General features: G+C 38.5%; 1 protein-coding gene across 2 annotated transcripts in view; it reads right to left on the bottom strand.

Annotated features, from left to right (window-relative positions):
* Positions 1–25,406, bottom strand: part of acadl (acyl-CoA dehydrogenase long chain) — a 119,920-nt gene that overhangs the window by 47,588 nt on the left and 46,926 nt on the right. For both annotated transcript variants that reach the window (XM_063051504.1, XM_063051506.1), the window contains exons 4-6: positions 23,204–23,368; positions 9,056–9,122; positions 5,662–5,826 (exon numbers count right to left, since the gene is read on the bottom strand). In XM_063051504.1, coding sequence (XP_062907574.1) covers positions 5,662–5,826; positions 9,056–9,122; positions 23,204–23,368 — 397 coding nt within the window. The remainder of the gene's footprint in view (positions 1–5,661; positions 5,827–9,055; positions 9,123–23,203; positions 23,369–25,406) is intronic.

Here is a 25,406-nt window from a genome sequence, read left to right as displayed (position 1 = left end):
CCCTATCTATACTCCTCATAATTTTGTATAATCCTATTAAATCTTCCCTCAATCTTCAATGCTCCAAGCAACAAAGTCCTAACTTATTCAATCTTTCCTTATAACTCAGGTCTTCCAGACCCGGCAACATCCTTGTAAATTTCCTCCATACTCTTTCAACCTTATTTATATCTTTGCTGTAGATCAGTGACCAAGACTGCAGACAATACTCCAAATTAGGCCTCACCAATGTCTTATACATATTCAACATAACATCCCATTCCCTGTACTCAATACTTCAATTTACAAAGGATAATGTGCCAAAAGCTTTCTTTACTACCCTATTTACCTATACTGGCACTTGAATTATGGACCTGTATATCCATATCCCTTTCTTCTTATGCACTCATCAGTGCCAAACCATTCAGTGTGCTAAACTAAACCCTGGTTGGTCCTACCGAAGTATATCACCTCACACTTGTCTGCATTAAATTCCATCTGCCATTTTTCAGCCTATTATTTCCAGCTGGTCCAGATCCTGTTACAAGCTCTGAAAGTCTTCCTCGCTGTCCACTACACCCCCAATCTTGGCATCTTCTACAAATTTGCTGATCTAGTTAACCACATTATGATCCAGACCATTGATATAGATAACAAACAACAATGGACCAAATACTGATCCCCACAGTGCTCAACAAGTCGCAGGCCTACAGTCAGAGAGGCAACCATCTACTACCATTCTCTGGCTTTTCCCAAAAAACCAATGTCTAATCCAGTTTATACCTCTTCTTGAAAGCCAAGCAACTGAGCCTTCTTGGCCAGCCTCCCACATGGGACTTTGTCAAATCCCTAAAGTCCACGTAGACAACATCCACTGCATTGCCTTCATCAACTTTACCAGTAACTTACTCAAAAAACTCTATAAGACAGGTTAGACATGACATGCTACACACAAAGCCATGCTGACTATCCCTAATCGGTCCATGTTAATCCAAATACTCATATATTGGGTCCCTAGAATATCTTCCAATAACGTCTCCACTACTGATGTCATGCTCACCAGCCTATAATTTCCTGTTTATTTTTAGAGCAGAACAACCTTAGCTCTCTCCTGTCACTGAGAATGTTTTAAATATTTCTGCTAGAGCCCCTGCAATTTCTACACTTGACTCCCACAAGGCTTGACTGAGGCAACACCTTGTCAGGTCTTGGGGATTTATCCACCCTAATTTGCCTCAACACAGCAAACACCTCCTCCTCTGTCATCTGTTTTGGGTCCATGACCTTACTGCGCTTTGCCTCAATTACAAAGACTCTGAATCCATCCCCCGAGTAAATACAGACGCAAAAAATCCGTTTAAGATCTCCCCCATTTCCTTTGGCCTCAAACATAGATTACCATTTAATCCTATTCTCCTGCCTTCTTCCTGTAACCTTTAGCGCCTTGACTAATCAAGAATCTATCTTTCTTTCTTTTTTTAATCTTTTTATTAGTTTTCAAGTTCATAAACATAATAACAATAGTGATATAAAGAGATTGGAATTACATTATTGGTAGTAAACATATACAAGAGAAACTACAAATAGTACAAGTGCAATAGACTTCCAAACTCTTAATATAATTAATCATGAAGAGAAAAGAAATAAAAAAAAGGTTATCACAAAGAAAAACCCTAAAAAACAAAAAAAAAAGCTAAAAAAAAAAGAGCTAAATTACTAAACCCCCAAAAAAACAAACAGAACAAAACAGGACTGAACCAATATATTAGATCAAATACATTCATTAATGTCATCAACTCCACTCCTCTATTCATATATTCTAAGTTAATAAAAAGGATTCGGAAAAGGTCAAACTACATCATAAGAAAATGTTGAATAAATGGCTTCCAAGTCTCTTCAAATTTAACCGAATGATCAAAAATGACACTTCTGATTTTTTCTAAATTTAAACATGATGTAGTTTGGGAAAACCATTGAAATGTAGTAGGGAAATTGGTCTCTTTCCAATTCAATAAAATGGATCTTCTGGCCATTAAAGTAACAGATGCGATCACCCAACAGGCTGAAGAGGATAAAGAGCTATGTTCCATCATTGGCAAACCAAAAATTGCCGTAATAGGATGGAGTTGTAAATCAAAACGCAGAACTGTTGAAATTATATCAAAGATATCTTTCCAAAATTTTTCCAAGACAGAGCAGGACCAGAACATATGAGTCAAAGAAGCCACCTCAGAGTGACATCTATCACAAATAGTATTTATATGGGAGTAAAAATGAGCTAGTTTATCTTTAGACATGTGGGCCCTATGCACTACCTTAAATTGTATCAGCGTATGTTTAGCACATATAGAGGAAGAGCTAACTAATTGAATTTTTTTTTCCCATTTCTCTAAAGGTAAGTGAAGTTGAAGTCCCCTTTCCCATTCATTTTTGATTTTATCAGATATACCTGGCTGTATTTTCATTATTATTTTCATAAATATAAAGATTTGGGAACAGCTTCTTTCCAACTGTGATAAGACTTCTGATCGGATCCTGACCCGGATCTGGGCCATACCCTCCAAATATCCGGACCTGCCTCTCGGTTTTTTTGCACTACCTTACTTTCCCTTTTCTATTTTCTATTTATGATTTATAATTTAAATTTTTAATACTTACTATCGATTTGTACTCCAGGAAGCACAAAGAGCAGAATCAAATATTGCTGTGATGATTGTACGCTCTAGTATCAATTGTTTGGTGACAATAAAGTATAAAGTAAAAGTAAAGTATATCATAAATAGTTGCTATTAATCCCTCTTGATAAGAATTTAAACGTAAAGTAAATAAGGGTGGTTACAGGTAACTGGGAGGGGGGAAGAAAATGGCGGCGTGACAACAGCGCGCGCGGCCACTTCGGTGATGAATATCTGTCATTTGTCAAGCAGGGGACTGTGCACAATCCTGATTTGATGGAGACAGATGTGAGAGCACAGCGAAACATCTGGAAAACTTCTGAAATGACTGCTTTGCTACCGCTGCTTCTGTGTGGTAACCGGAATCTCCGGAGCTGAAGGCCCCAAAATCCTCGGCTTTGCGTGTTTCAGCGGCCGGGGAGAGGTCGAAGGCGCTCGGAAGAGGATGGCACTCGGGAGGCTGTATCGGAGAGGCTGCTCGGAAGCTCGGAGTTTTCGGACGGATGGACTCAGGGTCGGCTGCTTCCAAGGTATCGGCAAGTTGATGGTGCCTGGAGGTTTATGGCAGGAAGTTTCTCCCTTTTGCCACCTGCTATCGGGGAATTGGGAGTCGATCGACTCGGGACTTTGAGAACTTTTTTTTCTACTGTGCCTATGGTCTGTTCTCTAGCAAATTATGGTATTGCTTTGCACTGCTGTAACTATATGTTATAATTATGTGGTTTTGTCAGTGTTAGTCTTCGGTCTGTCTTGTTTTCTGTGATATCACTCCAGAGAAACATTGTATCATTTCTTAATGCATGTATGCATTTCTAAATGACAATAAAAGAGGACTGAGTGTTCTCATAATCTAAAAAAAAAGTAAAGGGAATGGAGCAAAGCCAGAGTGAACCTCACGCCATGAGTGCCTCCTGGAGAGTCCAAGAATCTATCAATCTCTGCTTTATATATACCCAATAATTTGGCCTCCACAGCCAGCTGTGGTAATGAATTCCACAGCCTCACCACCCCGTGGCTAAAGAAATTCCTTTTCATCTCTGTTCTAAAGGAACATCTTTGTACAGTCTACATGGACTCAAGCAAAGTTTTTGATAATGGATTTGAATACTCAGATCCAGGGTGAGTAAGCAGATTGAATACAAAACAGGTTTGACGGTAGGAGGCTGTTGGTTAGTGAAGGGTTGTTTTTCCAGAGTAGAGGCCTAAAACCTGTATGACGCAGAGATTGGTGCTAGCTCCCCTGTGGTTTCTGATATTTATTAATAATTTTGATGAGAATATAGGTGCCAAGTGTGCAGACAGCTTTCGAAACTTATAACAAGATTTTGATCAACTCTGAGCTTCACTAAGCAAGGAATTTCCTTGCACTCCAATGTAAATAATAATGAACTAAACCAATTAACAAACGGTGGAAAAATTGGCAAGGAAAGAGAAAACAGAATTTAACTCAAACAATTGAGAGGTGATGAATTTCGGAAATTAAACAAGGGCAGGAATATTTACTGCACTGTTTACTTGTGTTGTGCACTATATGTATTTTGAATTATTTTATTTACTTATTTATGGTAATATTTTAAGTTGATGTGCTGTGTGTGATATATTTTAGAGGGTGCACCATGGTTCGGAGGAACATTGTTTAGTTTGGTTGTATGTACAGTCAGATGACAATAGACTCGAACTTGAACCATAACTCACAGGTCCCTGGAAAGCGTTGTTGAATAAGAACACTAGTAGACAGAGTCTGAGAAAGGTGTACGCCATGCTTGCCTTCCTCATTTGGGGCACGAGTATATGACTTGGGACATTACATTACAGTTGTAGAGAACATTGGTTAGGCCACACTAGGAATATTGAGCACTGTTCTAGCTACCACACTGGATAAAATTAATGTAGAGTGGTCAGTACATGGAATGAACTACCAGAGAAATGGTTGAGGCAGGTACGTTAACATTTAAAAGGCACTTGGATGTACCTGGACAGGAAAGGTTCAGAGGTATATGAGCCATACACAGACAAATGGGACTATCTCAGAAGGAAGTTTTGGTCGATGTGGATCAGTTAGGCCAAAGGGCTTGCTTTTGTGCTGTAATCCTCTATGCCATGACAGCATCAACATAAATTAAGATTAGATGGAAGAAATTGAGTATAGAGTAAGGTACTCTTTGTTTGCAGCTGTTTAAAACTTTAGTTCAGCTACACTTGAAGTATTGAGTATATTTCTGGTCGCTTTATGTAGAAGCTTTGGAAAAAATGCCAAGATGTTGCCTTAATTTGAGGTATGGACTAAAAGGAGAGGTTGGTCAAGCTTAAGTTATCTTCTCTGGAGCACTGAAGGATGAGGGGAAACCTGATAGAAGTTCACAAAATTATGAGAGGCACAGATAGGATAGATAGTCAGAATCTTTTCCCCAGCTTAGAAATGACAAGTTATAAGAGGACATATATTTAAAGTGAGAAGAAGGATCAAAGGAGATGTGCAGGACAAATCCAATTTCTACATAAAGAATGGTAAATGTCTGAAGCTAGCTGCCGGGGTAGTACTACTGGCAGATACATTAGTGGAGGTTGTTAAGAGATGCATGAATATGCAGGGAATGGAGGGATATGAATTTCATGCAGGCTGAAGTGTTTCCATTTAATTTGGCATCATGTTCAGCGAAAACAATTTGGGCCAAAGGGCCTTGATCCTGTGCTGTACTCTTTTATGCTCTATGTTCTAAATTGACTCACTCAGACATTATTATAATTTTTAAAAAACCATTAAATTAACTAGCTACAGGAGCCAAGCCAGATGTGCCGTTAAGATTTAATTTGATACAATACTGGGTGAGACTGAATAGGACTACATGAAATTCCTTCATTCCAGAATGGTCTTCTACTGTGTTGATCATGTCTTTTAGGTACCGTGTAACCTCTCTGATACATAATTCAAACTTGAAGTCTAACAAAGTTACGGAAAACAATTATTTAAAAATTAGTTCAGAAGTGCAGATAAAGACAAACTAACCTGTGCTTTCAAGCCAATCTTCTCCAGCTTCTTTCCTTTGATGAATCCCTTCATGCCATTATCCACAAGAAATAAGCTTATCCCATGGGCTTTAGAGTGAGATTGAGGATCTGTTACAGCTACAACAATGACCACATCACACATCCAGCCATTTGTTATAAAAACCTACAAAAGAGAAATTACTGGTAAAGGGAGATACCTTTAGAACCATATTTATTCTTCATTGTGTCTGTACTTTTGAGAAACCACCTCTAATTAGTCCCACTCCCCTTATAAATCTCTCCTTTCCACGTCTCATTCTTTTTCAATAATTAAGATTGAATTTGCTTCCACCAGTCCTTCAGACAGTGTGCCTGAATTCAATATACTGTGTACAAAATACATTTGCAGTCTCCTCTGTTTATTTGGCCATTTATGAAAGCATAATGTCCTTTGCTTAATGATATTTGCCAGTGAAAACATCACTTATTTTTGTACCAATAATCAGTCATATAACAGAGAAACAGACCCTTCAGTCCAACTGGTCCATCCAGATTAAGATTTCCAGTTAAGTTCTATTTGCATTTGGCTCATATCCCACTAAACCATTCCTATCCACGTACCTGTCCAAGTACCTTTTACATGTTGTTAGTGTGCTACTTCTACCACTTTGTCTGACCGTTCATTCCATATGGTGACCACCCTCTGTGTGAAAAATTTACTCCTCAGGTTCCTATTAAATCTCTCCCCCTCACCTTAAACTTATGCCTTCTAGTTCTTGATTCCACAACCATGGGGGAAAATACCGAGTGCATTCACATCACCTACTTCCCTCATAGTTTTATACACTCCTATAAGATCACTCCTCGTTTTCCTGATCTCCAATGAAAAAAGTCCCAATCTGCACAGCCTCCCTCTATAGTCAGTCCATCAGTTCTGGTAATGTCCTCATAAATCTCAAACACGAGAAAATCTGCAGAGGCTGGAAAACCACAGCAACACACAAAATGCTGGAGGAACTCAGCAGGCCAGGCAGCATCTACAGAAAAGAGTAAACAGTCAACTTTTCGAACTCAGACCCTTCATTGGGACTGAAAAAAGAGACAAGTCAGAGTAAAAATTTGGGGAGAGGGGAGGAAGTAGTACAAGGAGGTAGGTGATAGGTGAAACTGGGAGGGATGAGGTGTGAAGTAAAAGGCTGGGAAGTTGATTGATCAGAGATAAAGGGATGGAGAAGGAAGAATCTGGGACAGGAGAGGACAGAAGACCATGAGAGAAAGGGAAGGTGGAGAAGCACCAGAGGGAGGTGATGGGCAGGTAAAGAGACAGGGAGAGAGAGGGAAGTGTGAGTGGGAAATGGTGGAGGGATGGCGATTACTGGAAGTTCGAGAAATCAATGTACATTCAAGCAATCAGATTGGAGGCTACCCAGACGGAATACCAGGTGTTCTTCCTCCAACCCAAGTGTGGCCTCACCTCAGCAGATAGTCTCAGCCCAAAACTCTGACTGTTTACTCTTTTCCATAGATGCTACTGGCCTACTGAGTTCCTCCAGCATTTTGTGTATGTTGCTCCTCATAAATCTCCTCTGCACTTTTCCCAGCTTAATGTAATTTTTCCTATAGCAAGATAACCAAAACTAAACACAATAATCCAAACGCGACCTCACCAATGTCTTGTACAACCGCTACACTACTGTGCAACTGCTAAAATTATTGTTTTATTCCCCCCCCCCCCCACTGCCCTGACCTTCCCAGTCGCCAGGCAGCCACTGCTGTCTATTGTGTTTCCTACTCTTATTCCTTCACCTTTGGCGTTGTTCAGGCAGTGATCAGTTAAAATTGATGTGGCCTGGGTACAGTCCACCCTTGGCATAACAGCAGAAAGGAATCTGAAAGAGACAGTGTAATGCCACCTGCAACCCACCAAAAAACAAATCTACCCTTCCTCCCCACTTCGTCCTTTCCATAATTCACCACCCCTTCAACCAAACCTTCAAACTACTTGCCAAAATTTTTGCCTTTTAACCAAGATAAATGTGAAAATAAATCAGAATTATTCCTTTTAGCTCATATGAACCTAAATTTTATTTATCTTAATTTGAAAATTCCATTTCGGCTATCATTGGATACTGTACAAAAGAAACAGAGACAAGCCATTAACGAGAGATTCTGCAAATGCTGAATGCTGGAGGAACTCAGCAGGTCAGGCAGCATCTATAGAAAAGAACAAAGATATTACAGACCAGATGAAGGGTCTCAGCTCAAAACGTCGACTCTTTATTCCTTTCTGTAGATGCTGCCTGATCTGCTGAGGTCCTCCATTTTGTGGTTTTGCACATACCACTGAAAGACAATCTATTTTGGAACTGACGAAGTGCTCCACTGTACTCTCTGTAATGTTGTCTTTTGCATGTTAATGGTGCATGTTATCTTTTCTTTTTCTTTGGTATATTATTTGGGTAGGTCTATTATTCTGACAAGGAACCTCAATGTTATCCTAGTGTCTAAGCCAACATTTATCTCTCAAGCAATATCATTAAAATGGAAAGCTTTGCAATTATTTCAGTACTGCTCACTTGACCTTGTTCTGCCTGAGACAGCGGAACAAAGGCGACTATTTTTCAAAGTGCAAGCTAAGGCTGAAGACACTCTAGTTAAAGGGTTGAGGCAACAAATAATGTCTTGATATAGGCAGAGGCTCAGCTACACACCAGACCTGGGAGCAGCGGACTGCAGTTGAATCCAGAGCCTGGGAACATTACACAACAGATCTGTGGACTGAAGGTCAGCAGAACACTTGCCCTATCCTTTTTATAGAACATGGTTAATCAACAAATAATCAGTCTAACTCAACATGTGACACTGCTTTCTGTGCCCAGTCCCAGTCAATGAAATTATTGCAAAGAAAAAAAATGGTAGTGTTGAGACATCCATAAACTCTTGAGAGTATGTGAAAACATGCATCCTAGTAAAATGGGATCTGTGATGGGAAATGGGAAGTCTTGATGAAGGATCTTGGCCCAAAACGTCAACTCTTTATTCCTCTTCACAGATGCTGCCTGACCTGCTGAGTTCCTCTAGTATTTTGTGTCTGTTACTATGAATTTCCAGCATCTTCAGAATCTCTTGTGTTCGTAGTAAAGCTGTAAGAGCTATTTTTTAAGCAGACAAATGAATTGGACTAGTTTGGAAGTTGGAGTTTAATGTAGACAAATGATTCTAAAGTTAATAACTTAAGTTGTCTGACTGAGCCAGAAATAACAGCAAACTGAAGTGTCAAATAAACACTGGTCTTTATGTGGCATTACTTTCCATCAGCATCTGAAGAGCCAAATGTGCATACTGTAGCACTTGATCATTATCAAGGAGGAGGCACATGACCTAAAGGAATTTTATTGTGGATTATTCCTTACTTTGCTGCCATTGAGAATCCAGTCACTACCATCCTTCTTGGCATTTGTTCGTACTCCTTGTAAATCACTAAAAAGAGTCAAAATTTAAAGTTAAGCAAGCATGGGGTGGGAAGCCCTGCCTCTTATTTCCAAGATGCTTAACTGTATCAGCTGACAGCTGATAGAAGAGTTAAGAACACAGTCAGCTTGTTTGGTGTTTCAGGTAGATAAGGCAGAGTTGGCTCATGTTTCTCTCTGGCTATAAGGGAGCCACTGTGAAGATTCATTCAATACTACATTTTATTTGCAAGCCCCTTCCCTATCTTGCAAATTAAATCCTGTTGAACATAGCAAGTCAAAGCTCGGCAGTACTTCTGCATCCAGTCATGAATATCATTATTATTTAGCAGTTAAATAGTGAATGGGAGGAAATGAAATGTGACAAAAGACAGGAGTCAATATGGTTTCCTTAAGGGGAAATCTTGCCTGACAAATCTGTTGGAATTCTTTGAGGAAATAACAGGCAGGATAGACAAAGGAGTCAGTGGATGTTGTTTATTTGGATTTTCAGAAGACCTTTGACAAAACAAGAGCCCATGGCATTATAGGAAAGATGAGCATGGCTGACTGGCAGAGGGCAAGAGTAGGGACAGAGGAGGCTGCCAGTGGCGTTCTGCAGGAATCGGTCAGATGATACAAAACTAAATGGAGAGGCAGGTAGTGTTGAGGGGACAGGGAGTCTGTAGAAGGACTTAAACATAGTAGGAGAATAGGCAAAGTGATAGATTAAATACAATATAGGGATGTACATTTCTGTATATGGCCATGCATGTTAACAGAAGAAATAAATGTAATAGACTATTTTCTAAATGAGAAGAGAATTCAGAAATTGGAGGTCAAAGTGAATTGGGAGTCCTAGTGCATGATTCCCTAAAGGTTAATTTGCAGGTTCAGTTGATAGCAAGGAATGCAAATGTAATGTCAGCATTTATTTTGAGAATATAAAAACAAGGGTGGAATGCTGAGGCTTTATAAAGGCATTGATCAGACCACATTTGGAGCACTGTGAGCAGTAAGGGCATCAAATGTTATGAGACAAAGCTAGAAAATAGGGTTGAGAGGACAAAATAAATCATCCATGATTAAATGGCAGAGAAAGCCGATGAGCGGAATGGCCTAATTATGCTCCTTTGTTTTATGGTGTTATCTTACCATCAATGTAGGCATCAATTTTGAGAGCTCAATATAGACACATTAATACAAACCTAAAGTAACGTGTTGTTGGAGGAATTCAGTGGGGCGGGCAACATCTATGGAGAGAAATAGACAGTCAGCTGTTTGAGTTAAGACCCCCAAAGAAAGGATCTTGACTGAAACATTGCTTGCCCATTTCAATCCATAGATGTTACTAATCCGCTGAGTTCTTCCATTAGTTTGCTTTTGTCCCAGGTTCCAGCATCTGCAGGCCTTTGTCTCCAAGGTAACATGTGATCAGACTGATGTATGCAACAAAAAGGTGACCATTTCAGGCAAGTAGATGCAAGATTTAAACCTCTACTGTGTCATATTAACTAATGCGAGCAGAGGGTCGGGAAGAGCAACATCTAAATTATGTCAGTTGCACCTTGTTTGGCAAATGTCAGTCACTGTAAAGTAGAGAGGAAACAAAAATTACACAGAGCCTTTAATTAATAAGTTAATAGACATGGTAAGATGGCACCATTAAGTGGCGACTTTTTGCGTGCAACTCCAATGGAAAATCATCAAATATCCCTATTTAGGACTACTACATCTGAAAACCGGAGTCACAGCCATGCGTACTTCAAAGTTCAAAGTAAATTTATTATCAAATACATATGTCACTATACACAATCATGAGATTCAATTTCTTGCAGACATACTCAGTAAATCCATGAAACAGTAAATCAGTGAAAAAGCACATCCAACAGGACAAACAACCAATGTGCATGACAACAAACTGCAAATACAAAAGAGAAAAAAATTAATAAATTAGCGATATATATTAAGAACATGTGATAAAGAATTCTCAAAAGTGAGTTCATAGGTTGTGGGAACAGATCAGTGATAGGGAAAGTGAAGTTGAATGAGGTTATCCCCACTGATTCACAGGTCTGCTGGTTGAGGGGTAATAATTGTTCCTGAACCTGGTGGTGAGTCTTGAGGCTCCTCTACCTTCTTCCTGAGGGCAGCAGCGAGAAGAGTGTATGACCTGGGTGGTAGGGTCCCTCATGATAGATGCTGCTTTCATGAACAGGGCTCTGTGTAGATGTACTCAATGGTGGGGAGGACTTTACCCATGATGGACTGGGCTCTATTCACTACTTTTTGCAGGATTTACCATTCAAGGCCATTGGTGTTCCCATACCAGGCTGTATTGCAAACACTCAATGTGCCCTCCAACCCAGATCTTTAGAAGCTTGTCAAAGTATTAGATGTAATGCTAAACCTTCGCAAACTTATAAAGAAGTAGCGATGCTGCTGTTCTTTCTTTGTAATTGCACTTACGTGCTAAGCCCAGAACAGGTCATCTAAAATGATAACACTGACGAATTTAAAGTTATCCCTCTCCATCTTTGAAGCCTCGATGAGGACTAGGTCATGAACCTTTGGTTTTCTCCTCCTGGTCAATAATCAGCTCCTTGATCTTGTTGAAATTGAGTGAAAAATTGTTGTTATGACACCACTCAGCCAGATTTTGAATCTCTCTCCAATATACTGATTTGTCACCACCTTTAATTTGGCCAATGACAGTGGTGTCATCAGCAAAATAAAAATGGCATTGGAGCTCTGGTTAGCCACACAGTCAGAAGTATAGAGCAAATAGAGCAGCATCGTCTTAAGATGTTAAAATAAAACCATCAATACTCAAAATCAGTGAGCCTTGGAAGACAGACTCCGGTCACAAGTGCCGATCCCCTTTAAGAAAATGGAAGCAGGGACACTTGCCAGCCTACAGGTAAGATTGAAACACAGTGGCCTTCAACTTCCACTTCCAACTATCCTGCTGGCAAATGTACAGCCTTCAGAAAGTAAAATTAAGAGACCTCAGAGCAGGATGGCTGTATCAGAGGGAAACCAGCGACTGCTGTATACTCTGCTTAGAACCATAGAACACTACAGCACGGAAAACAGGCCATTCGGCCTTTCTAGTCTGTGCTGAAACATTATTCCGCTAGTCCCATTGACCTGCATCCAGTCCATAACCCTCCAGACCTCTCCCATCCATGTACCTATCCAATTTATTCTTAAAACTTAAGAGTGAGCCCACATTTACCAGATCAGATGGCAGCTCGTTCCACACTCCCACCATCTCTGAGTGAAGAAGTTCTCCCTAATGTTTCCCCTAAACTTTTCCCCTTTCAACCTAAAGCCATGTCCTCTCGTATTTATCTCTCCTAATCTAAGTGGAAAGAGCCTATTCACACTTACTCTGCCTATACCCCTCATAATTTTGTAAACCTCTATCAAATCTCCCCTCATTCTTCTACACTCCAGGGAATAAAGTCCTAACCTGTTCAGCTAGTTGAGTGGTGCTGCTGCAACAACCTTGCACTCAATGTCAGGAAGGCCAAGGAATTGCTTGCAGACCTCAGGAAGAAATTGGGGGAACATGCACTATTCCTCATCGAGGGATCAGAAGTGGAAAAATTTGAGTAGTTCCTGGGTGTCAACATCTCTGAGGATTTATCCCGGGCCTAACATAATGATGCAATTATAAAGAAGGCACAACAGCAGCTATATTTCATTAGGAGTTTTAAGAGAATTGGTATGTCACCAAAGACACTCACAAATTCCTACAGATGTAGAACCATGCAGCGTGGAGAGCATTCTAACTGGCTGCATAACCGTACCGTATGGAGGGACCACTGCACAGGATCAAAAAAAGCTTCAGAAAGTTGTAAACTTCACCAGCTTCATCATGGGCACTAGCCTCCTTAGCATCAAGGATACCTTCTAAAGGCAGCATCCATCATTAAGTACCCCCATCACCCAGGACATGCCTTCTTCTCATTGCTACTATCAAGGAAGTCATACAGGAACCTGAAGACACACAGACATTTCGGGGAACAGCTTCTTCCTCTCTGTATTCAGATTTCTGAACCAACACTGAATATATGAACACTAGCATTTATTTTTCCTCGCTTTTTGCTCTACTTATTTAATTTTAATATATTTTTCTTATTGTAATTTATAGATTTAATGTATTGCAATGTACTGCTGCCACAAAACAAATTTCATGACATATGCCAGTGATATTAAACCTGATTTTGATTGTGATCATGGACCTAGTCTAGCTGGAAAAAGCACTGAGCGTTAAGTACATTCTCAGCTGTTATGTCCTCAACAAGCAAATGAACATCCAGTACTTTTCTCTTCAAGCTTACACATAAAGTAATTAGGCAGAGCTTTAGGGAATTGTCTGCTTTCGAAAAACTGAGCACACCCTCAAGGTCACACTGGAGCCAAACACTGAAAACGGGAAACTGAAAACCTCTCCATAAGGCTGAACATGACTAATAATTTTTTTTAAAAATTATATGGTTATCAGTGGTTAACAAAATACTAATTCAAACTAACCCAGATGCATTTATTCAAAAAGGCAGCCTAACTAGAGTCTGAATATAATTTTTTTTAAAAGCTAGATATAAGCACTTTAGATTTTTACTCTCAGACTAATGTCTGTAATACAATCCATGTGGCTCCAGATGCTGTATATAGAGTACTATACGAAAGTCTTAGGCATGTATATATAGCTAGGGTGCCTAACACTTTTGCACTGTGTTGTATTTGTCAACTTGGAGCAGAGAGTGAGTTGGTAAATCTTGTGAGAGTAAAGTACGCTGGGAATGGTGAGGGTGGTGTGCCATGGGAGGGGTATGGGACAGGTGGCAAAGGAGTGCCAGGGGTGGGATGGGGGTGACATAGGTGCAGACACACTTAGCCCTAAGACACTGACAAGGTCACTTGATTCAAAACAATTGGTTTATTGATCATTACCGAATGTTTCTCTGGTGCTTCCTGCTCCTCCCCTCTCCCTTCCCTTTTTCCCAACCATGATTACAATACATAAAATTACTACAGTACTGTGCAAACGTCTGAAGCACCTTAGTTCCAAAGGCACAGTTGCAAGAAAAAGTTTGGGAACCCTTTGCAATAAATGTGATCTAATCTTCATCTAAGTCACAATAATAGACAAGCATAATCTGCCTGAACTAATAACACCAAAAACAACTGTACTTCTCATCAATACTCAGTACACCATTGACACAGTCACAGTCCAGGTTCAAAAAAGTAATGTGAACCTCTGGGGTAATGCATTCTACAAAAGCTATTTGGAGTCAGGTGTTCCAATCAATGAGATGAGATTGAAAGTGTAGGTTATAGAAGACAAAAGACAAAGTCAGGTTACTGACAGAGCCTGCTCTTCTCAAGAAAAAATCGTTTATGTGCACCATGCCTTTGAAGAAGAACTGTAGAGATGCATGAAACTAGCATCAAGGCTACAAGAGTATTTTTAAAGACCTGACTGTTTATCAGTCCACAGTAACAGAAATTGTCTACAAATGGAGGAAATTCAGTACTGTTGCTACTCTTCCTAGGAGTAGGCGTCCTGCAAAGATCATACCAGGAGCACAATGTGCAATGCTGAATAAGGTGAAAAAGAACTCAAAGGTAACAGCAAAAGAGCTGCAGAAATCTCTGAAATTTGCTAAGGTCTCTGCTCACATGTCCACTATAAGAAAAAGACTGAACGAGACTGGTGTTTGTAGAAGAACACAACGAAGGAAACCACTGCTTGCCAAAAAAAATATTGCTGCATATCTCAAGTTTGCAAAAGACCATCTGGATGTTCCACAATGTTCTGTGGACAAATGAGACATAAGTTTAACTTTGTGGCAGAAATGCATACTATGTTTGGAGGAAAAAGGACACTGCACACCAACAGCAAAAGCTCATCCCAACTGTGAAGCATGGTGGCAGGAGCATCAGGGTTTGGGGCTGCTTTGCTGCCTCAGGACCTGGACAGCTTGCAATTGTTTCAAACAATAATTTCAAAATTGTATCAAGACATTTTACAGGAGAATGTCAGGGTAGTAGTCTGCCACTTGAAGCTTAATAGAAGTTGGATGATGCAACAAGACAATGATTTGAAACACGAGAGTAAATCAACAATAGAATGGTTTAAAAGGAAGAAAATTCATGCTTTGGAAAGGCCAAGTCAGAGTCCGAACCTTAATTCAATTAAGATGGTGTGGCATGACCTGAAGAGGGCTGTTCATGCCAGGTATCCCAGAAATATTGATGAACTGAATCAGTTTTGTATTGAGGAATAGTATAAGATTCCTCCTTGCCATTGTGCAAGTCTGATCAGCAGTCACAGGGAATGTTTGGTGGAGGTTATTGCTGCTAAAGGAGTTTCTACCAGTTATTAAATACAAGGTTTCACATACTTTTTCCAGCCTGGACTGTGAATGATTAAACAACATGTTCCTTTTCCAAAATTTTTACTAATTTCTAACATAAAAGAATACAGAGTACAGTAGAATATATATCAATTATAATATAATGAAATCACAGATAAGGTGTAATTACCCCATATCCATATAAAATTAAATTTAAACATAATATTGAAAAGAGATAATTATATTACTACAAAAAAAATCTAAACCCACTATCAGAAAAAACAGCCGTTAGGTTAAAAAAAAAGAAAAGGAAAAGATCCTTTACATATACTATAACATATTATTTTCCAACATCTGTGCTTAATAGCAAATCAAAGATTATGAAAATAATTCAAAAAAGGTCCCCACAATGTTAAAAAATCTTGTCTAAGTTCGGAAATTGAACAGCGAATCTCCTCTAAATTTAAGCAAGACATAACATCATGTAACCAATGAGTGTGAGTAGCCAGAGTCGCATCCTTCCACTTAAGCAACAATGCCCTCCTGGCTATAAGAGATCAGCAGCACTGGGGCTCCACAGGGGACTGTCTTGTCTCCCTTTCTCTTCACCATTTACACCTCGGACTTCAACTACTGCACAGAGTCTTGTCATCTTCAGAAGTTTTCTGATGACTCTGCCATAGTTGGATGCATCAGCAGGGGAGATGAGGCTGAGTACAGGGCTACGGTAGGAAACTTTGTCACATGGTGTGAGCAGAATTATCTGCAGCTTAATGTGAAAAAGACTAAGGAGCTGGTGGTAGACCTGAGGACAGCTAAGGTACCGGTGACCCCTGTTTCCATCCAGGGGGTCAGTGTGGACATGGTGGAGGACTACAAATACCTGGGGATACGAATTGACAATAAACTGGACTGGTCTAAGAACACTGAGGCTGTCTACAAGAAGGGTCAGAGCCGTCTCTATTTCCTGAGGAGACTGAGTCCTTTAACATCTGCCGGACGATGCTGAGGATGTTCTCTGAGTCTGTGGTGGCCAGTGCCATCATGTTTGCTGTTGTGTGCTGGGGCAGCAGGCTGAGGGTAGCAGACACCAACAGAATCAACAAACTCATTCATAAGGCCAGTGATGTTGTGGGGATGGAACTGGACTCTCTCATGGTGGTGTCTGAAAAGAGGATGCTGTCCAAGTTGCATGCCATCTTGGACAATGTCTCCCATCCACTACATAATGTACTGGATGGGCACAGGAGTACATTCAGCCAGAGACTCATTCCACCGAGATGCAACACAGAACGTCATAAGAAGTCATTCCTGCCTGTGGCCATCAAACTTTACAACTCCTCCCTTGGAGGATCAGACACCCTGAGCCAATAGGCTGGTCCTGGACTTATTTCCTGGCATAATTTACATATTACTATTTAATTATTTATGGTTTTATTACTATTTAATTATTTATGGTGCAACTGTAATGAAAACCAATTTCCCCCGGGATCAATAAAGTATGACTATGACTATAAAGGCCAAAATATGCAGATCCTGTTCCTCCAAAATAATATCATTTCCTCCAACAATACCAAATAAGGCCATCAAAGGATTAGGTTTAAAATTTATTTTAAAAAGCACCAAAAAAAGTTTGAAATACTTCCTTCCCATATTTTTTCAAGACTTAGATAAGTCCAAAGCATATGGATTAATAAAGCTTCTCCAATATTACATCTATCACAAAAGGAAGATATATCCGAATAAAAACGGGAGAGCTTATCTTTAGACATATGGGCTCTATGAACCACTTTAAATTGTGGAAGGGAATGACGGGCACATAACAATGATGCATTAACCAATTTAAAAATTTCATTCCAAGTGTCCTCGGAAATTGAAATCTGTAAATCTTGTTCCCAAAGATTTTCAATTTTATCTAAAGGAATATTTCTCATTCCCAACAACATAGCATAAATATTAGCAATAGATGCATTTTGGAAGGGTTTCAAATTAAAAATTATATCAAGTAAATTTTTATCTGGACTTTTAGGAAATGTATGAACTTGAGGACGCAAAAAATCTCTAATTTGTAAATATCGAAAAAAGTGAGTTCTTGGTAGGCTATACTTAACTGACAGTTGTTCAAATGAAGACACAGTATCTTCAACAAACAAATCATAAAAAGATTTAATACCCAATCTATTCCACTCTTTAAAAACTACATCAGACATAGAAGGTTTAAAAAAAAAGTTAGAAAAAATGGGACTGGAAAGTGAAAAACTCAATAAACCAAAATATTTTCTAAATTGTACCCAAATCCTCAAAATGTGTTTAACTACAAAATTATCAGTTAAATTACTTAAAGATAAAGGAATTGAGGATCCGAGAAGAGAAATAATAGAGAATTTATTAACAGAATTAGCTTCTAAAGAAACCCAGATCGGACAGTCCTCTCGATTAATATAACATAACCAAAATGTAAGATTTCGTATATTGACTGCCCAGTAATAAAACCTGAAATTGGGTAAGGCTAAACCTCCCTTCTTTTTAGCTTTTTGAAGATGAACTTTACTTAATCGAGAAATTTTATTTTTCCATATATAAGATATAATAGAATCCAAAGAATCAAAAAAGGATTTAGGAATAAAAACAGGCATGGCCTGAAATAAATATAAAAATTTAGGCAAAATATTCTTTTTAAAAGAATTAGTGACCAATTTGAAAGTGCCTTCTTAACATAATTCAGAAGTGTAAAAAAATTTTCCTTAATAAGGAATTTATAATTCCTAGTAATTGTTACGCCCAAATAAGTAAATTGATTTATTACAATTTTAAAAGGAAGATTAGTATTAACTAATACCAAATTATTCAAAGGAAAAAGTTCATTCTTATGAAAGTTAAGTTTACACCTAGAGAACTGACCAAAGCAAGAAAGTAAAGAAAGTAGAGAAGATAAAAAAGACTCCACGTTAGAAATGTAGAGCAAAAGGTCATCAGCATAAAGCGAAACTTTATGGGTAATACCCCTCCTTAAAATACCAGTGATATCATTAGACTCCTGGAAAGCAATAGCTAAAGGTTCTAAGACCAAATCAAAAAGCAAAGGACTTAAGGGACAACCTTGTCCAGTTCCGCGATAAAGTTTGAATGGTTTAGAGTACTGAGAGTCAGTAAGAACCTGAGTGGAAAGAGATAAATAATGTAATTTAATCCATTGAATAAAATTGGACACAAAGTTAAATTTTTCTAAAGTTTTAGGTAAATAATTCCATTCAGCCTGATCAAAGGCTTTCTCAGCAGCTAAGGATATCACACATTCTGAAATCTCTTAAGAAGGGGAATAAATAACATTCAATAAACGACGAATATTAAAGTGGGAGTATCGATATTTGATAAATCCAGTCTGATCATCAGAGATAATAGATGGCAAAATATTTTCAATCCTACGAGCCAAAAGTTTTAGTATCAACATTACGTAAGGAAATAGGTACATAAGAAGAACATTCAATCGGATCCTTATTCTTTTTAAGAATAAGCGAAATAGAGGCTTCATAAAAAGACTGTGGCAACTTACCTAATTTAAGAGAGTTGGAAAGGACAGAATAAAAATGAGGTATAAGCAGAGAGGAAAAGCCTTATAAAACTCTCCAGAAAATCCATCAGAACCGGAGCCTTCCCCGAGTGCAAAGAATGAACAACCTCGGCAATTTCCTCATAGGAAATAGGTTGATCCAACAACTTTCGAATATCATCAGAAAGTGCAGGAATGTTTAATCGATCTAAAAAATTATTCATTAGAGTGTTATCCTTAGGAGGATCAGAACTATAAAGTTTAGAGTAGAATTCTCTAAAAGCATCATTTATTTCTAAATGATCAGATGTTTTATCACCATTAGCTTTACAGATTTCTTTAATGTGACATTAAAGGTCTTTAATTGGTTAGCTAATAGTTTACCCGCTTTATCTCCATGAACATAAAACTGACTTTTATCTTTTAAAAGTTACATTTCAATTGGATAAGTTAAATGCAGATCATATTTAGTTTTAATTTCAACACGTCTTTTATATAAAACAGGATCTGGAGCCAAAGCATATTTTTGGTCTAACTGTTTCGACTGATTGGCCAATTCAATTCAATTCATTTATTAGCTTTTTCCTAACACTAGCGGTAAAAGAAATAATTTGACCTCTAATATAAGTCTTAAAAGTATCCCATAAAATAAGACTAGAAGTCCCTTCTAGCATATTCTCTTCAAAAAAAGAGTATAATGTGTCTCTCCAAAAATTTTAAAAAAACCTTTATCTGATAACAGAGTTGAATTAAAACACCAGAATCTATTTATTTGGGAAATACCTGGAAGATTTAAAGATAAAAACACAGGAGCATGATCTGAAACAGCAATTTCTTTATATTCACAGGATCGAACTAATGGAATCAATTGGCTATCAACAAAAAAAAAAATCCTGGAATACGTATGATGAACATGAGAAAAATATGAGTACTCTTTATCTGTTGGATGAAGAAAACACCAAACATCAACAATATCACATTTCATTAGAAAAGATTGGATAAAGGAGGCAGTTCTACTACAAGTCAATCGTTTAGAAGAAGAAAGTTCTAAACCAGGATCTAAACAACAGTTGAAGTCTCCTTCTAAAATCAAAGAATATAAACTTACATCTGGTAAAAGATGAAAAAAACGTTCAAAAGAGCCTCGATCACCTATATTCGGGGCATACAAATTAGCAAAAACTATTAATTTATTATCTAATTTCCCTGAGACTATAACAAAACGCCCGAATTGTCTATAAAAATCGAAACTCCTCTTGCCTTAGCCTGAAAGGAGGAATGGAAAGATAAACCCTTCCAACGTCTGAAAAAATGTAAATTATCACATTTAAGAACATGAGTTCCTTGTAAAAAAAAATTGAGACATTCAATTTCTTAATATAATTAAATATCTTATTACGTTTCACAGGATGGTTTAATCCTTTCACATTAAAACTAAGTAAATTAGAAATATGGTCCATTTTAAATATTGCTTAAAGGAGATATTTGAATAAAAACTGCTGGAATATATATTAAATCCAAACAATCAGCTTTAAGAAAAAGTAACCAAGCAACAAATGAAGCTAAGAGAACCAAACAGCTGGTAGAAAAAAAGAAAACCTCCCCCCACTTCCCACCCAAAGAGAGAAAATCGACCAAAGGGCAGTCGACAGCTAAACCTATCATCCCTCCCAGAACAATCTACTGGCTGAGCTCCAAAAAAAATTTCAAGGCAAAACTGCTTCCAACAAGACATAACAAAAAAAAAGAGCAAAATTAACCATATCAAACAAAACCTCAAAGAATTATAGTATTAAAAATGTAAGAAATATGGAAGTTCAAAATATATTAACTTTGAAAGTATTAACACAAAGAAAACTTACTAATATTAAATCCTTAATTTTCTAAACAAGGAGATAAAGATACAAAAAAATTAGATACAAAGGTATACCAAGAGTAAAAAAAATTGTTCATTAAAAAAAAGTAATGAGTAGTTAAACTGCTGATTTTAAAAAAAGGATCCATTAGGCAGACGGACGCAAGATAAATTTACTTAAAGAGTTACTGAACAGTTAAACTTCTGAAATTGATTCAGCACTCAAGAAATCCTGCACTTCTTCGGTCGAATGAAACCATCTGTGAGAGCCATTTTTCAAAATGATTCTAAGACGAGCAGGGTATCGAAGAGAGGGTTTAAAACCTTTATTATACGGCTCAGACATGACTTTTTAAAATTTGAAGCACTCATTCAACACCTCGGGTGAAAAATCTTCCACAATTCTGAACTTGTGGTCTTCATAATCAATCATACCTTTCCGAAGAGATTCACGAATTAAAAGTTCCTTTGAAAGTCGTGAAGACAAATTATCACTGAATGAGGGCGTCCTCCCCGAGGAGGTCTTGGTAGAGGCGAACCTGTGAGCTCAGTCTAGATGGCGATTTTAAAATATTCGGAAATAATTTAGCCAAAAGGTTTCAAAAAAATTCTGAAGGCTGATTACCTTCTAATGACTCTTTAAAACCCAGAATACGTAGATTATTTCTTCTGTTTCTATTTTCTAAATCGATAATCTTCTGTCTTAATGTTTCATTAACCTTTAACTGTTTATCACAGATCTGTTCCAGGTCGTCAATCTTCGCGTCAAACATCGTCAGAGTGTCTTCGTTCACTTTTATCCATTTATCGTGTTCAATTAAAGTTCTTTGAATAGAATCCAATTTTCCATCCATCCGTTTAAATTCAGCACTGAGTTGTTGGAACTCCTCCAAAAGTTCATTTTTATGCTTCCAAAGTGTTACCATAATTGATTCCAAAGTTACAGGGGGGTCCTCTTCTTTTTTAGTAACTTTAGCACGACTCATCATAAAGCAATATTGTGTTTAAAAGTAAGTTTTCAAAACAAGTTGGAAGCAGTAAATTAAGGAGAGTAGGAACACCTATAAAAGCGCTGCTACTCCATCAACAGCCAGTAGAGAAGTCCAACAATATGTTCAATAAAGACATGAAAAGTACAATTGCTTGTGTGTTTATTAGTTTAGGCAGATTGTGTTTGTCTATTATTGTGACCTAGATGAAGGTCAGACCACATTGCTTGAGTAATTAATGCAGAAAACTAGGTAGTTGCAAAGGGGTTACAAATGTTTTCTTGCAACCGTATATGTGCCTAAGAGTTATGCAGAGTCCTGTAAATAGAAATCTTAAATGGGGTACTTCATGGCCAAATTGGACTCCACGCAGTGAAACTTCACTTAAATTTAAAGGCATACTCTAAGCATAATTAAGTGTTATAAATTGAAAGTTGGGTTGCTTGGATGTGCACTCCTGATTCACAAGAATAGGAGTAAGTGCACATCCAAGCAACCAAATGGGAGGAGATGCAGGCCTCCTCCCATTCAGGAAGAATTTGCTGATTTGTAACACTATTTTCCTGCTCCATCCCCACATCCTCTATCCAGTTATCTATTCATCTCTGTTTTTGATTCAAAATTTTCAAAACACACACCTGTAATAAGCTGTAACTTAACAGCAGCACTCAAGATTCTCTAATAAGACCATAAAGCATAGGAGCAGAATTAGGCTATTCAACCCATTGAGTCTGCTCTGCCATTCCATCCTGGCTGATTTATTATTCTTCTCAATGCCACTCTCCTGCCTTCTCCCTGTAACATTTGATGCCTTAACTAATAAAGAATTGATCAATCTCCACTTTAAATATACCCAATGGCATGGCCAACCATCTGTGGCAATAAATTCCACAGATTTACCACTCTCTGGCAAAAAACAATTCCACCTCATCTCTGTTCTAAAGGGATGTCCTTGTATTTTGAAGCTGTGCCCTCTGGTCCTATACTAGACCAAATTAAGGGATAACGGTGACAAAATATGATAACGGTGGTAAAGTATGAAGTCATGCAGATCGAGTTCCAAAGAATACATGTAGAGCTGCCTATCTTTAGTCAAGATGCCTTCTCAGTTTACTAACCTCTGCGTTAAAATGCGTGGTACATAAAAAATTGATCATCTGTTCTAGTAATGAGTAGGAAACATAATCCTGGTGAAAGTCAGCATCTTGAAGAGAGATGGGAAAGAGATGAAGCATCACAAGGAAGAAATCTATCCAATGAATGAAAAAGAAAGATGATTTCTTTCACAGTGAATTACAATACAATGTACTTCACATCAGAAAAGCTGACAGCATATTTCAAATCTCCTACCTGCCAGCACCGGGCTCCGTCATTGCAATGGCACCAATACATTTTCCAGAAACCATCTGAGGAATATAACGCTCAATCTGGTCTTTAGATCCATAATTAGTGATGTAAGGCATGACAATGTCTGAATGTAAGCTGAAGCCAGGTCCACTGCAGTTCACATACATCCTAGAAAAGAGAACAATGATCAGTCATACAATCATTCAGCACCTCAAACAGGCCCTTTTGCCCATTGAGTCTACACCAACCATTAAACACTATGCCAATTCCATTTTACATGAACATTTGGTACCGTACAAATCAATGGAGAAAACTTGCTCTTTACATGGAACTAAAAACCATCTTAAATGAGATGATGAAATCATGTACTGCAGTTGTGTTGTTGCATGTTATATTTTCAGCGAAGTCCATGTGTTCCTTAGAATCTCTGATAACCTTCCAGAAATCAGTTTTCTCATTCTTTTTCAGGTCTCCCCCTCCCACTTCTCTTTATTCTTTCTCACTTATAGCAGTGCTCCTGATTTAGTTCTAATTTAGACCAATTCTACTTTACCTAATTGAACCACTAAAAAAAAATACAAATGGTGGAAATCTGAACTAAAACAAACAAAAAATAATGAAAATACTCAGCAGGTCAAACAACATCCATGTTTGGGTCAACATCCTTTCATTAAACTAGGAAAAGTTTTAAGTTTTAACTTAAGTTAAAGGAAGGGAAGAAGAGAACAAAGAGAGTTTGTGAGATCAGATGGGAACCAAGAGAGACTTGGTAATAAATCTGGTGGTGTTGCCAGCTGATGGAAGGTGAGTTGAAGCTAATCTGTCTGGTGAGACTTTTTCTCTTTCTCTATCCTTATTCACCTCCTTTAACTGTTTCTTTACCGCCATTGTGACAAAATGAGGCAGAGCGCAGAAATCAGATCTGATGCATTGATGGTGCAATGCATAGCACTACCTAATGCAAGTCGTTTTAGTGACTTAGTGTGCATATCGTCCTCAACTACAGCTTCACATATTATCTGTCTGATGCTGCGCCCAGCAAGCCTCATCATAATCCTACTGACACTGGTTTATAGTAATGGCAGAACAAGCGAGATAAGACCATAAGATATAGGAGCAGAAGTAGGCCATTCGGCCCATTTCTTCTGTTCCGCCATTCAATCATGGGCTGATCCAATTCTTCCAGTCATCCCCACTCCCCTGCCTTCTCCCCATACCCTTTGATGCCCTGGCTAATCAAGAACCTATCTATCTCTGCCTTAAATGCACCCAATGCACCCACAGCCGCTCGTGGAAGCAAATTCCACAGATTTACCACCCTTTCACTAAAGTAATTTCTCCACATCTCTGTTCTAAGTGGATGTCCTTCAGTCCTGAAGTCGTACCCTCTTGTCCTAGAGTCCCCTACGATGGGAAATAACTTTGCCATATCTAGTCTGTTCAGGCCTTTTAACATTTGGAATGTTTCTATGAGATTCCCCCTCATTCTCCTGAACTCCAGGGAATACAGCCCAGGAGCTGCCAGACCTTCCTCATTCGGTAACCCTTTCATTCCTGGAATCATTCTCTTGAATCTTCACTGAACCCTCTCCAAGGTCAGTATACCCTTTCTAAAATAAGGAGCCCAAAACTGCACACAGTACTCCAAGTGTGGTCTCACGAGTGCCTTACAGAGCCTCAAAATCACATTCCTGCTCTTATATTCTATACCTCTAGAAATGCATTTGCCTCCTTCACCACCAACTCAAGCTGGAGGTTAACCTTTAGGGTAGCGGTCGCCAATCAGTCGATCGCGATCGACCAGTCGATCTTTGAAACTTTCCCAGCAGATCCCGAAAAAAAATGAAAAATAAATACACAAATACACAGCTAACGGTACGAGCTAATGGTTTAAAAAGTTCGTTTGTTTGGCGAGGTAAGTGGGTGAGTAGATTTATTTTTCCTATTTCATTCCTGTAGAATTAGATAGCATGCCTGCAGGGTTAGTGCTTTGTTCAAGGTGTCAGATGTGGGAATTCTGGGAGACCTCCAGCCTCCCTGATGGCCACATCTGCGCCAGGTGCACTGAGATGCAGCTCCTCAGAGACCGTGTTAGGGATCTGGAGCTGCAGCTTGATGACCTACTGCTTATAAGGGAAAGTGAAGAGGTGATAGACAGGAGCTACAGGGAGGTAGTCATCCCTAGGCTACAGGAGTCAGAACACTG

The sequence above is a fragment of the Mobula hypostoma genome, chromosome 6 (genome assembly GCF_963921235.1).
Source record: "Mobula hypostoma chromosome 6, sMobHyp1.1, whole genome shotgun sequence".
Taxonomy (NCBI): Eukaryota; Metazoa; Chordata; class Chondrichthyes; order Myliobatiformes; family Myliobatidae; genus Mobula; species Mobula hypostoma.
Note: the sequence above shows the minus strand (reverse complement) of the source record. Positions and strands in the feature narration are given on the sequence as shown.